We start from the raw sequence: 15000 nt of genomic DNA, 5'->3' as shown, positions 1-15000 counted from the left end.
TGTCTTGGCGCTGAAATGGTGGCGCTGAATTGTCTTGGCACTGAAATGGTGACGCTGAATTGTCTTGGCGCTGAAATGGCGGTGCTGAATTGTCTTGGCACTGAAATGGTGACACTGAATTGTCTTGGCGCTGAATTGTCTTGGCACTGAAATGGTGACACTGAAATGGTGACGCTGAAATAGTGACGCTGAATTGTCTTGGCGCTGAAATGGCGGCGCTGAATTGTCTTGGCACTGAAATGGTGACACTGAATTGTCTTGGCACTGAAATGGTGGCGCTGAATTGTCTTGGCACTGAAATGGTGACGCTGAAATAGTGACGCTGAATTGTCTTGGCGCTGAAATGGCGGTGCTGAATTGTCTTGGCGCTGAAATGGGCCTACCTCCATATTGAAATATCCAGCTAGTTGGCTTTAACATTTATTCATCTACCCTAAGTGGTCTTAAATCAAATTACGCATAATTCATGATGTAAATAAACCAAACAAACTCGACCTTCATCATGCCTAAACCGAATCCCCCTCCACTTGATTAAAGGCAAACTGACCCATTTTGCGCCGATAAATATTTACTCCATACATTTTTCTAATCAATAACCGTTAAACGTATTTGTGTATAGAATTCTGTACGGATAGATATGTGTGAAAATATAACGTGTGTATGCGCACACAAACATAGGCGATGATTGGGGCCAATACAAATATACATACACATACAGAGACGGACCTATTTACACATTCGTATATGTCTAAATTCCTCTCGAGACCAGCATCAATTTTAACACAATCTGAAATAAGGCCTTATCAGATGCTTCCTTTATTTGAAATAATACGTACTTCCATAAGCTTGTTTCTTCCTGTTTCTAGTTCATTCCAAAAGTTATTCCGTTTTCAAAATAAAACTTTACTGATACTATAAATACAGCTTTAAACCAAAAATATCTCGACATTTTAAATTAATCTTTTAGTAGAAATCAATACTCTTTGCACAACTTACTTTGGCCACCGCTTCTCTCTCTCTCTCTCTCTCTCTCTCTCTCTCTTCTTTTGTTCTTAGTGCATATATGTGCAAAAACTGAATAGACCTTGAAGTCTGAAACGGCACTGAATTGTCTTGGCGCTGAAATGTAGGCACTGAATTTTCATTTCGCTGAAAAGGAGGCGCTAAATTGTCTTTGCACTGAAATGGTAGTGCTGAATTTTCTAGCTGCTGAAATAACGGTGCTGAATTGTCTTGGCACATAAAAGGCAGCGCTGAATTGTCTTGGCGCTTAAAAAGCGGCACTGAATTTTTTTGCCGCTGGAATGGCAGCCCTAAATTGTCTTGGAGCTGAATTTTCTAGGCGCTGAATTGTCTAGGCGCGTAAAAGGCAGCGCTGAATTGTCTAGGTGCTTAAAAGGCGGCACTGAATTTTCTTGGCGCTGAAATGGCAGCGCTAAACTGTAGGAGCTGAATTTTCTAGGTGCTGAAATGGCGGCGCTGAATTGTCTTGGAGCTTAAAATGCAGCGCTGAATTGTCTTAGTACTTAAAAGGAGGCACTGAATTGTCTTGGCGCTGAAATGGGCCTACCCAATACTGAAATATCCCGTTAGGTGGCTTTAACATTAATTTGTATACCCTAAGTGGTCTTTAATCAAATTACGCATATTTCATGATGTAAATAAACCAAACAAACTCGACCTGAATTCACCATCCTTAAAGCGACTCTTCCCTTCCACCTGATTAAATAAAAACTGACCCATTTTGCGCCCGTTAATATTTATTCTATACATTTTTCTTAATCGATAAACATGGCAATGCATCTAAATGCGGTCTACATTAAACGTATTTGTGTACAGAAATATGTATGGATAGATTTGCACAAAAAATTATGCATATATGTAAATATTTATCAAACTATGTTTTAACTTGTAATTATACAATATATATTTTTTTAGCCTCTGATGATGGAAATAGATTTTCCGAAAGCTTAGTAATATACAGGTATATTATAACTCTGGTACTATTATTATTATTCATATATATATATACAGTATATATATATATATATATATATATATATATATAATATATATTATATATATTATATACAATATATATATACATATATATATATATATATATATATATATATATATATATACACTGCATATACTGTATATACATACATACACTCGAGCACAGTCTGTCATACAAGTGACCAAAATGTCTAAGGCAGTTAGGTGGTGATTAGGGCTAATACAAATAAACATACATCCATAATATACAAATAATCTTTCAGAATATAATATTCCATCATACAACTGCCTCAAAGACTATTCTATACCTTTCATCAATACTTTTTCATCCAAGCCTCCTGACTAGTACAGTGGTGAAGTGTGCGCCTTGCATTTGCATGGCAGCAGATCGACCCCGGGAACGTGAGTTTAAGCTGTTAACTGGGGAGGCCACTGCAGTGGTTGGGCACCACAGTGGGGGTTGGGTTTACCGGCTGACGTTCTGGTGAGCATCTATTCTTATGAAACTGGAATTGAAACCAGACACCTTTAACCTTTAAACATCTATAACTCTGACAGAACAACTTTTCCATATTTCTATTAATTAACAAATAAACCTGGAAAATCTTTATATACTTTCCAGTCATGACTGGAATATAGTTCAACCCTTTTCATCCTTAACACTACCTGGATGACTATTCCACCCACACCACTATACAGAGACTGACAAAGGTAGATATTGTATGTGTGAAGTGTACCTATATACACATTCGTATATGTTTAAACTTTGCTCTCAAGCCCAGCAAGGATTTTAACACAATCTGACATAAGGCCCTATCAACTGCTGCCTCTATTAGAGAGCTGTTTTTACAAAAAAAAAAAAAAAAAAAAAAAAAAAAAAAAAAAAAAAAAAAAAAAAAAAAAGGGTTACTATAACCTTGTTTCTTCCTATTTCTAGTTCATTCAAGAAATTATACCGTTTTCAAAATAAAACTTTTCTGATACTATAATCGTCTAAACCAAAGATATCTCGACATTTCAAATTAATTTTTCAGTAAAAATCAATACTCATTGCACAACTCCACTTGGCCACCGCGTCTCTCTCTCTCTCTCTCTCTCTCTCTCTCTCTCTCTCTCTCTCTCTCTCTCTCTCTCTCTCACGCACAATGGCCAAACTGTGGCTTTATCTTACAGATTCTTATAACCATTTTTACTGTCGAATCCATCGCTTCTTTTAGTGTTAAATCTAGCCAAAGTTCTTTTCAATTATTTTTCTTGTTCCTCCCAGGTTTAAAGGCCACTCATGAATAACAGAGGCAAGAGGCAGTGACATTGCCCTATCAAGCAGGACAATACCCTAGAGACTGACCATATATACATATGATCAGCGCCCAAGCCCCCTCTCTACCCAAGCTAGAACCAAGGAGGGCCAGGCAATGGCTACCGATGACTCGGCAGATAGACCTATAGGCTCCCCCAAACCCCCATCCTTAGCTCACAAGGATGGAGAGGTTGCAGCGACCAAAGAAATTAACGAGTTTGAGCCCAGATACAGGGCCTTTCTCAAAGGGAGGGTGCCTCCTGACAACAGTAGATTTCCTATTTTCAACAAAATCTTAGGCTTTCGGGGGACCCAACACAGTCATCTAACATTCGGGTATGTGGTTCACTGCTTATTTCAAAGAAGCACGAGTGAATTCAACAAATCTGAAAGGAACAGAATCAAGAGTATATTACTGGTACACTATTCTATCTGTTTCTATAAATCCTCACTGGGTTATTTTCACCGTTGAAACCCGTGAGCTTACAGCATCCTGCTTTTCGAACATGAGTAGTAGTAGTAGTAGTAGTAGTAGTAGTAGTAGTAGTAGTAGTAGTAGTTGTTGTTGTTGTAATAAAATAATAATAATAATAATAATAATAATAATAATAATAATAACTAGAAGAACACTCAGTAGAGCACAGACCTCCGCCACGACAGCTTATTTCTCGATTACTCGACCTTGACCTTGACCTTTGACCTAACATGTAATAATTGGCGTGCATTTTCTTACACTCAAATATGAACCAAGTTTCAAGTCTCTGTGACAACGATGTCAAAACTTATGGCTGATTACGTGAATTGGACATTTTGCTTGACCGTGACCTTGACCTTCCCTAATTTAATAATTACCAGCTTTTTACATAAATTAATCTTTGCAGGTTTCACGACTCTACGATTAAGATGGTGGCCAGGAAGCTGTTCACAAACAAACACACATACATACAGAAACAAACACACAAACTGGGGCGAAAACATAACCTCCTTCCAACTTCGTTCGGGGATATAATAATAATAATAATAATAATAATAATAATAATAATAATAATAATAATAATAATAATGATGATAATAATAAAAATAAAAATAATAATAATAATAATAATAATAATAATAAAAATAATAATAATAATAATAATAATAATAATAATAATAATAATAATAATGCAAGTGTACAGTAATACCAATGTGACCATTAATACCCATAGCATTTTAATAACCATTCTTGTGAACGCGTTATAAGTATATCAGAAATTAGGATATCCCTTAGAAAAAATCAAGACTTTTTAAGAGTTCCTGGAAGCGAAATCAAATATTGGGACTGGTTTTTAAATGTTTTTCATAACAAGTGTCCACTTGTGTTTTCACTAAAGATACTACTGCATTAGTTGCCTTAGAGCAAAGACTGGGAGGTCCAGTTAAGTGAATCTATTCAGCCACAGAAATAGTTACTGTACTTAAAATATTTTATTTTCATTAATTATTACTTCTCTTTTAGTTTATTTATATCCTTGCTTCTTTTCCTCACTGGGCTATTTTTCCTTGTTGGAGTCCTTGGGCTTAAAGCATCATGCTTTTACAACTAAGGTTGTAGCTTGGCTTATAATAATAATAATAATAATAATAATAATAATAACAATAATTTGAAAATCCCTTTCTGAGTGTGGATACTTTAACGTGGTGATATAATAATAATAAATAATAATAATAATAACAATAATTTGAAAATCCCTTTCTGAGTGTGGATACTTTAACGTGGTGATATAATAATAATAAAAATAATAATAATAATAATAATAATAATAATAATAATAATAATAATAATAATAATTTGAAAATCCTTTTCTGAGTGTGGATACTTTAACGTGGTGATATAATAATAATAATAATAATAATAATAATAATAATAATAATAATAATAATAATAATAATAATAATAATAATAATAATAATAATTTGAAAATCCCTTTCTGAGTGTGGATACTTTAACGTGGTGATATAATAATAATAATAATAATAATAATAATTTGAAAATTCCTTTCTGAGTGTGGATACTTTAACGTGGTGATATAATAATAATAATAATAATAATAATAGTAATAATAATAATAATAATAATAACAATGTGAAAATCCCTTTCTGAGTGTGGATACTTTAACGTGGTGATATAATAATAATAATAATAATAATAATAATAATAATAATAATAATAATAATAATAATAATAATAATAATATCCAAATTGAGCTTGCCTAATTCATCCAAAACATGAGTTTCAAATAAGACAAAATCCTTAGCTTAATGATTTGTTTCTAATCACCGTTCGAATCGAATTAATCAAAGCCTTTTTCATAACTGGGTTTTTTTTTCTACTAAAATTCTTATATAATTTATCAAATTTTATTGAAATGATAAATGTCGGACAATTACAAGACTAAAATCTATAGTTAATATTTAAATACAAAACGGTATACTCATATTATAACCTTCCCTTCTATACTGCTAGAATAGAAGAAGTTAAGGACCTTGACTACTGGGACTGCAATTTTTAAAACTATACAGTCTAGAAAGGAGAAGAGAACGCTACATGATAATACAAGCATGGAAGAAAATAGAAGGAATTACTGAAAACATCATGGAGCTTAAAATATCAGAAAGAGCAAGCCGAGGTAGATTAATAGTGCCAAAAAATATTCCAGGTAAACTAAGAAAGGCGCACAGGACATTAATCCACTACGCACCAGCATCGATAATGCAGCGACTATTTAATGTGCTGCCAGCTCATCTAAGAAACAAATCAGGATTGAGCGTAGATGTGTTTAAGAATAAGCTCGATAAATACCTAAGATGCATCCCAGACCATCCAAAACTGGAAGATGCAAAATACAACGGAAGATGCATTAGCAACTCTCTGGTGGATATACGAGGTGCCTCACACTGAGGGACCTGGGGGAACCCAAACATAGAATAAGGTAAGGTAAGGTAAGGTAAGTCTCTCTCTCTCTCTCTCTCTCTCTCTCTCTCTCTCTCTCTCTCTCTCCTAGGCACACTGGCTTTATTCTACACGATCACCTGAATAGTAAAAAAAGGGGAAATATTGGACAACCAAACTCTAATAATCTAACAGTCCATATTTAAACCTGAACAACTTAAATGCCTTTTCAACTCGTAAAATAATCACTAATCTTCGTTCTATAAGAACCGAAAGTTAACATCAGAAGCTTTCCAAATGAAAACTTCGTAGCATGGAAATAATGAGTAAAATACGTTTTTTCTTTTTTTTTAAATGGGATAAAACGAGAAGTCCACAGAACCGTTTACACCACAAGAGACAATGGCACGCATATACGGAAAAGAGGATACTAAAAAAAAGTGTACGCGACCCGTCAAAAGTGAATGCTAAATATTTAGATAGATATGGACGCACATGCTAGCATTCATTCAATCCCTCCCCTTGCCACTGAGCAAAAATATACAAATATATATATAAATATATATAAATATATATATATATATATATATATATATATATATATTTATATATGTATGTATATATATATATATATATATATATATATATACACTGTATATATATATATATATATATATATATATATATATATTTATATATATATATATATATATATATATATATATATATGCTTGCTCTTTATAAATATAGGGGAGATGATAGTTGCCCGCATACTATGGAATAAAATATAACATCACCAGCTGCACACACGTAAGGGCGGTACACTACCACATGAATACAGCCTCAGACACGGGCTAATAATAATAATAATAATAATAATAATAATAATAATAATAATAATAATAATAATAATAATAATAATAATAATATCGTAATAATAATAATAATAATAATAATATTATTATTAATAATAATAATAATAATAACGTAATAATAATATGAAGAAAAGAAGAACAAAAAGAACAAAATCAAAAACAAGAAGAACAAGAACAACAACAAGTAGAAGAAGAACAAAAACAACAACAACAACAATAATATTAATAATTGCAAGAAACAGACCCAGAGAAACAAGAAAAAACAAACAAACACACAACAAACAAGAAAGCAACAATCTTTCTCTTCAACATCCTATGACCTATATGATCCACTGCTTTACCGCATAACGCAAAAACATCTTACTATAAAATATTAAACAAAGACGTGATTTATAGTGTAAACATATTTAAAATGGAGGATTTATTAATCAATATTCATTTAATTCATGTATGATCTTTTTAACGAAGTCTCTTTGACGTCATGATGTAAATCAATACGTAAATTACGGATATCTACGTCATGAGGCTTCGCGAACGGTGACGTCACAAATGACGTCACTGGCATGCCAGCAAGGGTTCAACGGGGAGGCCTTCGAATGATAAGCTTTGATGATAATAATTATGGGATGAAAAAGAAGCAGATGATGTTAATTACAGAACATGTTCCGAGATTTGTCTGGCAAGAGTTATTACCGAAATATAATTAGCATTTAAAAAGTTATTATTGGCTAAGCTACAACCCTAGTTGGAAAAGCAGAATGCTACAAATCCAATGGCTCCGACAGGGAAAGAAAATAAGGGAATAGCAAATGAACTACATTTAAATCATGAATTCATAATATTTTACAATTATTAATAACCTTATATTTGATAACTCATATATAGACTATAAAACGAGACTATGTCAACATGGTCAACAGAAAAGGATTTATAAAAAGTTTGAATTTTTGAAGTTCCACCGAATTACCAAAAATAAACAAGTTTATTTACTGAGAAGTCTTAGGTAAAAGTAAACATGTTTGCCTTCTTTTGAGTAAACATGCTATTTATCCTACACTGTAATTTAGTTCTCTTACATTTACATGAAGAAATGTAAAATTTGCTCATATCATTTTTTTGAGAATATCAAAATCATAGTCAACTACCAGGGCACTCAGTAAAGCGCAGACCTCCACCGTGGCAGCTTATTTCTCTACCTTTTGCTTGACATTGACCTTTGACCTTAACATGTATTAATTGCCGTGGATTTTCATACATTCTAATGGCTGATTACATGAATTGGACATTTTGCTTGACCGTGACCTTGGCCTTTGGCCTTCAAAAATTCAATCATTTCAAGCTTTATACATAACAGTTAATCCCTACAAGTTTCATTACTCTACGATTATAATTGTGGTCAGGAAGCTGTTCACAAACAATCACACACACAAACAGGGAGTAAAACATAACCTCCTTCCAACTTCGTTGACGGAGGTAATAGTAACAACAACAAAAAGAATTATTATTATTATTATTATTATTATTATTATTATTATCATTATTATTTCATTTAAAGGGTAATTTACCAACCTAATGAGTTAAACTTGAAAAAAAAACGAGTTTAAACGTAATCAACATAAAACAAATATCAAAATATAACTGAGATTCATAAAAAGTTAAGTACACTCTTTAAATTAAATACGAAGGTAAGAGTGAAAATATATATGTATACATTTCGACACATAAAAAAAACTCAAACTCCATTTAAAAATTGTCTCAATACATCAAAAAGAACTTTTTTTTTTTATTTTTTTTTTACCCAATTTGTTCCCCTCCAGCAATCTCTCCTCAATGAGAAAGATACAGAAGAAATGTAAATATCTTCCAAAGTCTGTGTTTTAGTACAATCCCATATCAATGGTTACTGCATGCCTGTATTCGTGACCTTTCACAAAGTTAAATATCATATCTCTCTCTCTCTCTCTCTCTCTCTCTCTCTCTCTCTCTCTCTCTCTCTCTCTCTCTCTCTCTCTCACTACGCATCTCATCTTTATCAAAAGTTCAAACTTGCAGTGAATGGTTTTGTATTTCTCAATGTAGATTGTATATGAAATCTCTCTCTCTCTCTCTCTCTCTCTCTCTCTCTCTCTCTCTCTCTCTCTCTCTCTCTGCGCATTTCATCTCTTTCATAAGTTAAAACTTCCAGTGAATGGTTTTGTGTTAAACAGGATAATATGTCTCTCTATGTAGATTATATATGAAATCTCTCTCTCTCTCTCTCTCTCTCTCTCTCTCTCTCTCTCTCTCTCTCTCTCTCTCTCAAAATTTCAAACTAGCAGTGAATGGTTTCGTGTTGAACAGGTTGACTTGACTCTCTCTATTGTAAACTATATATGAAAAAGCTATTTTGATGCTGTTACTGTTCTTGAAATATTTTATATTAATTGTTCATTACTTCTCGTGTAGTTTATTTCTCTATTTCATTTCTTCACTGGGCTATTTTTCCCTGATGGAGCCGTTGGGCTTATAGGATCCTGCTTTTCCAAATAGGGTTGTAGCATAGCTAATAATAATAATAATAATAATAATAATAATTATAAAAATAAATAATAACAACACTAACAATAATAATAATACTAATAATAATAATAATAATAATAATAACAATAATAATAATAATAATAATAATAATAATAATAATAACAATAATAGCAATAATAATAATAATAATAATAATAACAATAATAATAAAATCATAATAATAGTAATAATAATAACAATAATAATAATAACAATAATAGCAATAATAAAAAAAAATAATAATAGCAATAATAAAAAAAATAATAAAAGTAATAAAAGTAATAATAATGATAATAATAATCATAATAATAATAATAATAATAATAATAATAATAATAATAATAAAATTAACAACAATAGTAATAATAGCAATGAATAATGATGATAATAATAATGATAATAAATGCCTTTCAACATTTCAACACAACAAAACAAAGCCTTAAAATTCTCTATCGAGTAGCGATGTGTCTCCCACGACCGTCAGTCCTTCCTTTCCAATGCACAGTGACCTTTACTAAATATATCCGAAGGAGGCCGGGATGCATTCCCACTACTCCAAGAAAGTTCATATATTGGGTCGATTCTTTACTTCTTCTTTTTTTTTTTTTCAAATTTCTAACACTTGAAGGTTTAAAGGTCACTCACGAATGGCAGAGGCAAGGGGCAGTACCCTAAAGTCTGACTGTATGTATATATGATCAGCGCCCAAGTCCTGTCCCCACACAAGCTAGGACCAAGGAGGGCCAGGCAATGGCTGCTAATGACTCGTGCAGATAGACCTATAGGCTCCCCCAAACATTCCCCATCCTTAGCTCACAAGGATGGTGAGGTTGCAGCGACCAAAAAGCTAACGAGTTTGAGCAGGACTCGAACCCCAGTCTGACGTTCACCAGTCAGTGACGTTACCACATTCAAGCAAAGAGGAATTACAAGTATTCAGACAAGGAGGAACTCTAAATTTTTAGGCAAAGAGGAATTTTAAATATTCAGACAAAGAGGAATTTCAAGTATTCAGGCAAAGAGGAATTTTAAGTATTGACACAAAGAGGAATTTTAAGTATTGACACAAAGAGGAATTTTAAGTATTCAGACAAAGAGGAATTTTAAGTATTGAGGCAAGGAAGAACTTTAAGTATTCAGAAAAAGAGGAATTTTAAGTATTCAAGCAGGGAGGAATTTTAAGTATTCAAGCAGGGAGGAATTTTAAGTATTCAGACAAAGAGGAATTTTAAGTATTGAGGCAAGAAAGAACTTTAAGTATTCAGAAAAAGAGGAATTTTAAGTATTCAGACAAAGAGGAATTTTAAGTATTGAGGCAAGAAAGAACTTTAAGTATTCAGAAAAAGAGGAATTTTAAGTATTCAGGCAAAGGGGAATTTTAAGTAATGAGGCGATGAGGAATTTTAAGCATTGAAGCAAGGAGGAATTTTAAGTAATGAGGCAAGGAGGAATTTTAAGTAATGAGGCAAGGAATAATTTTAAGTATTGAGACAAAGAGGAATTTCAAGTATTCAGGCAAGGGAAATTCGCTGAAAGGAAATTACATAGTGAGCAGTCTCTGAAATGCTTTGGCCAATTGATCTATTTCACTTGTAGCCTTGGAAATCCTTAGAAAAATGCATCTATATTATAATTCGTCTCTGATCCCCTTTGGACAAGTCTCTGATCACCTTTAGACAAGTCTCTGATCCCCTTTAGACTAGTCTCTGAACCCCTTTGGACCAGTTCCTGATCCCCTTTGGACTGGTCTCTGAACCCCTTTGGACAAGTTTCTGATCCCCTTTGGACTGGTCTCCGATCCCCTTTGGACTGGTCTCTGAATCCCTTTGGACCAGTTTCTGATCCCCTTTCGACTGGTCTCTGATCCCCTTTGGACTGGTTTCTGATCCCCTTTGGACTGGTCTCCGATCCCCTTTGGACTGGTCTCTTAGCCCCTTTAGATTGGTTTCTGATTCCCTTTGGACTGGTCTCTGATCCCCACTGAACTGGTTTCTGTTCTCCTTTGGACTGGTCTCTTAGCCCCTTTGGACAGGTTTCTGATTCCCTTTGGACTGGTCTCTGATCCCCTTTGGACTGGTCTCTTAGCCCTTTTGGACTGGTCTCTGATCCCCTTTGGACTGGTCTCTGATCCCCTTCGGACAAGTCTCTGATCCCCTTTGGACTGGTCTCCGATCCCCTTTGGACTGGTCTCCGATCCCCTTTGGACCAGCTTCTGATCCCCTTTGGACTGGTCTCTGATCCACTTTGGACTGGTCTCTGGTCCCCTCTGAACTATTCTCTTAGCCCCTTTGGACTGGTGTCTGATCCACTTTGGACTGGTCTCTGGTCCCCTCTGAACTATTCTCTGATCCCCTTTGGACTGGTTTCTGATTCCCTTTTGACTGGTCTCTGATCCCCTTTGGACTGGTCTCTTAGCCCTTTTGGACTGGTCTCTGATTCCCTTTGGACTGGTCTCTGATCCCCTCTGAACTATTCTCTGATCCCCTTTGGACTGGTTTCTGATTCCCTTTTGACTGGTCTCTGATCCCCTTTGGACTGGTCTCTGATCCCCTTTGGACTGGTCTCAGCCCTTTTGGACTGGTCTCTGATCCCCTTTGGACTTGTCTCTGATCCCCTTTGGACTGGTCTATGACCCCCTCTGAACTGGTCACTGATCCCCTCTGAACTAGTCTCTGATCCCCTTTTGGACTGTTCTATGACTAACCCTCTGAACTAGTCTCTGATCCCCTTTGGACTGGTCTCTGATACTCTCTGAACTGGTATCTGATTCCCTCTGGACTAGTCTCTGATACTCTCTGAACTAGTCTCTGATCCCCTCTGAACTGGTCTCTGATCCCCTCTGAACTAGTCTCTGATCCCCTTTGGCCTGGTCTCTGAGCCCCTTTGGCCTGGTCTCTGAGCCCCTTTGGACTGGTCTCTGATACCTTTGGACTGGTCTCTGATCTCCCTAGGAATGGTCTCTGATACCCTTTGTACCTACTTCTGATCCCTTCTAAACTGGTCTCTGATCCCCTCTGAACTAGTCTCTGATCCCCTTTGGACTAGTCTCTTATTCCCTTTAGACTGGTTTCTGATCCCCTTTGGACTGGTCTCTGATCCCCTTTGAACTAGTCTCTGACCCCCTTTTGACTGGTCTCTGATCCCCTTTGGATTGGTCTTTGATCCCCTTTGGACTGGTCTCTGATCCCCACTGAACTGGTTTCTTTTCTCCTTTGGCCTGGTTTCTGTTCTCCTTTGGCTTGGTCTGATTCTCTTTGAACTGATCTCTGAGCCCCTTTGAACTGGTTTCTGATCTCCCTTGAAATGGTCTCTGATAACCTTTGTACTGGTCTCTGTTCTCCTTTGGGCGGGTTTCTGATCCCCTTAGGACTGGTCTCTGATCCCCTTTAGACTGGTCTCTGATCCCCTCTGGACTGGTCTCTGATCCCCTTTGGACTGGTCTCTGATCCCCTCTGAACTGGTCTCTCATACCCTTGAAATAGTCTCTCATACCCTTGGTACTGGTCTCTGGTCGTCTTTGGACTGATATCTGATCTCCATTAAACTGACCTCTGATACCCTTAGGACTGGTCTCTGATCTACTTTTGACTGATCTCTGATCCCCTTATGACAATGGAACCATGAAGTGTTAGGTTCTTTTCGAAACAAAGGAATTACATCTAAACCTTCCGTTTTTTCTTTAAATAATCGAATTACAGTTTTGCACGTGATGTTGATATTGAATTCGCGTTCGTGTCATGACCGAACTGATTTATCGATATCAGGATACATTTTCTATAACGTACTTATGTATCCCCCTCTCGTTCATTGGTCACGTGTCGAACCACATTTGTGTCCAATGATGTTTGTTTAAGAACGTCAATAAAACGATAGAATATGTCTGTTACGAGCATCTCTCTCTCTCTCTCTCTCTCTCTCTCTCTCTCTCTCTCTCTCTCTCTCCAGTTTACTTTTCATATTACGGAGGTAAACTACCCATAAGAATAGAATAGGTCTATTACGACCATCCTTCTCTCTCTCTCTCTCTCTCACTCTCTCTCTCTCTCTCTCTCTCTCTCTCTCTCTCTCTCTCTCTCTCTCTCCCCAGTCTAATTTCCATATTGTGGAGGTAATCTGTCCATAAGTTCTCCAAAACCATTATAAATTTTTATCGACGCAAAAGCTCATAAATTACAGTTACGACATAACACTTGCTTGCTGATTTCCTTTACTTTATTGTTTTCATGTCTTCCTTTAAATATCTAGATTTTTTTCATTACTCCTCTAAAACAAAATTAGTCTTCTTTTTGTCCTTTCCCAAACCGTTGACTATAATAATAATAATAATAATAATAATAATAATAATAATAATAATAATAATAATACTATAGCGACGCACGTTGCCACAATGTGAACATATTTCTACAAGCTGCATAACTGCAAGAGCCCGTGCTTGGTCAGAATGGCCAGGCAATCTACAAGAACAAACAACAGTATATGTTTATGTTTAATTAATCTATTTTTATTTCGTCAATTTTACTAAGTGTCTTCTATTATATATTCCATTCGTTTAATCATGGAATTTTTATTTCAATCTTTAATGCTGCAATTCCGTCTTTTAAAAGGTTTAAAGGCCGATCATGAATGGGTGAAGCAAGGGTTTGTGACATTCCCCTATCAAGCAGGACAATCCCCTAGAGACTGACCATATATACATATGATCGGCGCCCAAGCCACTTCTCCATTCAAGCTAGGCCAAAGGAGGGCCAGGCAATGGCTGCTGGTGACTCAGCAGATAGACCTATAGGCTACCCCTTAGCTCACAAGGATGGTGAGGTTGCAGCGACCAAAGGAACTAACGAGTTTGAGCGGGAATCGAACCCTAGTCTGGCGTTCACCAGTCAGGGACGTTTCCACATCTGATGACTCAACAGATAGACCTATAGGCTCCCCACAAAACACCCCCCATCCTTAGCTCACAAGATTTGTGAGGTTAGAGCGACCAAGGGAACTAAAGAGTTTGAGCAGGACTCGAACCCAAGTCTGGTGAACACATGTCAGGGACGTTGCCACACAGGCCACCACAATCCACCATTTCAAAAGCTTTAATCGTAAACGCGTACAAAGACCAAGATGGAAGCGACAAACACCACAGCTAGAAAACCCGCAAATCTCCTCTTTCATCTCTATGCTCAAAACAGAACTTTCTTCTTCCTTCCCGCGCTTTTTCAACCGAGTAGCTTCTCGCGTGACTCGATAATGGACGCTGCCTCGAATTTTAGGAAGGGGAGAAAGAAGAACGAAAAAAAAGAAGGCTTTTATTTTGGGTTGTACAT

The 15000-nt window shown here is 35.6% G+C and overlaps 1 protein-coding gene across 1 annotated transcript; it reads right to left on the bottom strand.

Annotated features, from left to right (window-relative positions):
* Window positions 1-11621: 11621 nt before the first annotated feature.
* Window positions 11622-14848, bottom strand: LOC137615513 (cylicin-2-like). Its single transcript, XM_068345426.1, has 4 exons — window positions 14645-14848; window positions 12805-13280; window positions 12390-12682; window positions 11622-12220 (listed from the first exon to the last, which is right to left on the bottom strand). The coding sequence occupies exons 1-4, from the start codon at window positions 14846-14848 to the stop codon at window positions 11622-11624; spliced, it is 1572 nt and encodes a 523-aa protein (XP_068201527.1).
* Window positions 14849-15000: the final 152 nt, after the last annotated feature.

Source organism: Palaemon carinicauda, chromosome 21, assembly GCF_036898095.1.
Source record: "Palaemon carinicauda isolate YSFRI2023 chromosome 21, ASM3689809v2, whole genome shotgun sequence".
NCBI classification, from domain to species: domain Eukaryota; kingdom Metazoa; phylum Arthropoda; class Malacostraca; order Decapoda; family Palaemonidae; genus Palaemon; species Palaemon carinicauda.
The sequence above is the reverse complement of the archived record's forward strand: the minus strand, read 5'-3'. Positions and strand labels throughout refer to the sequence as shown.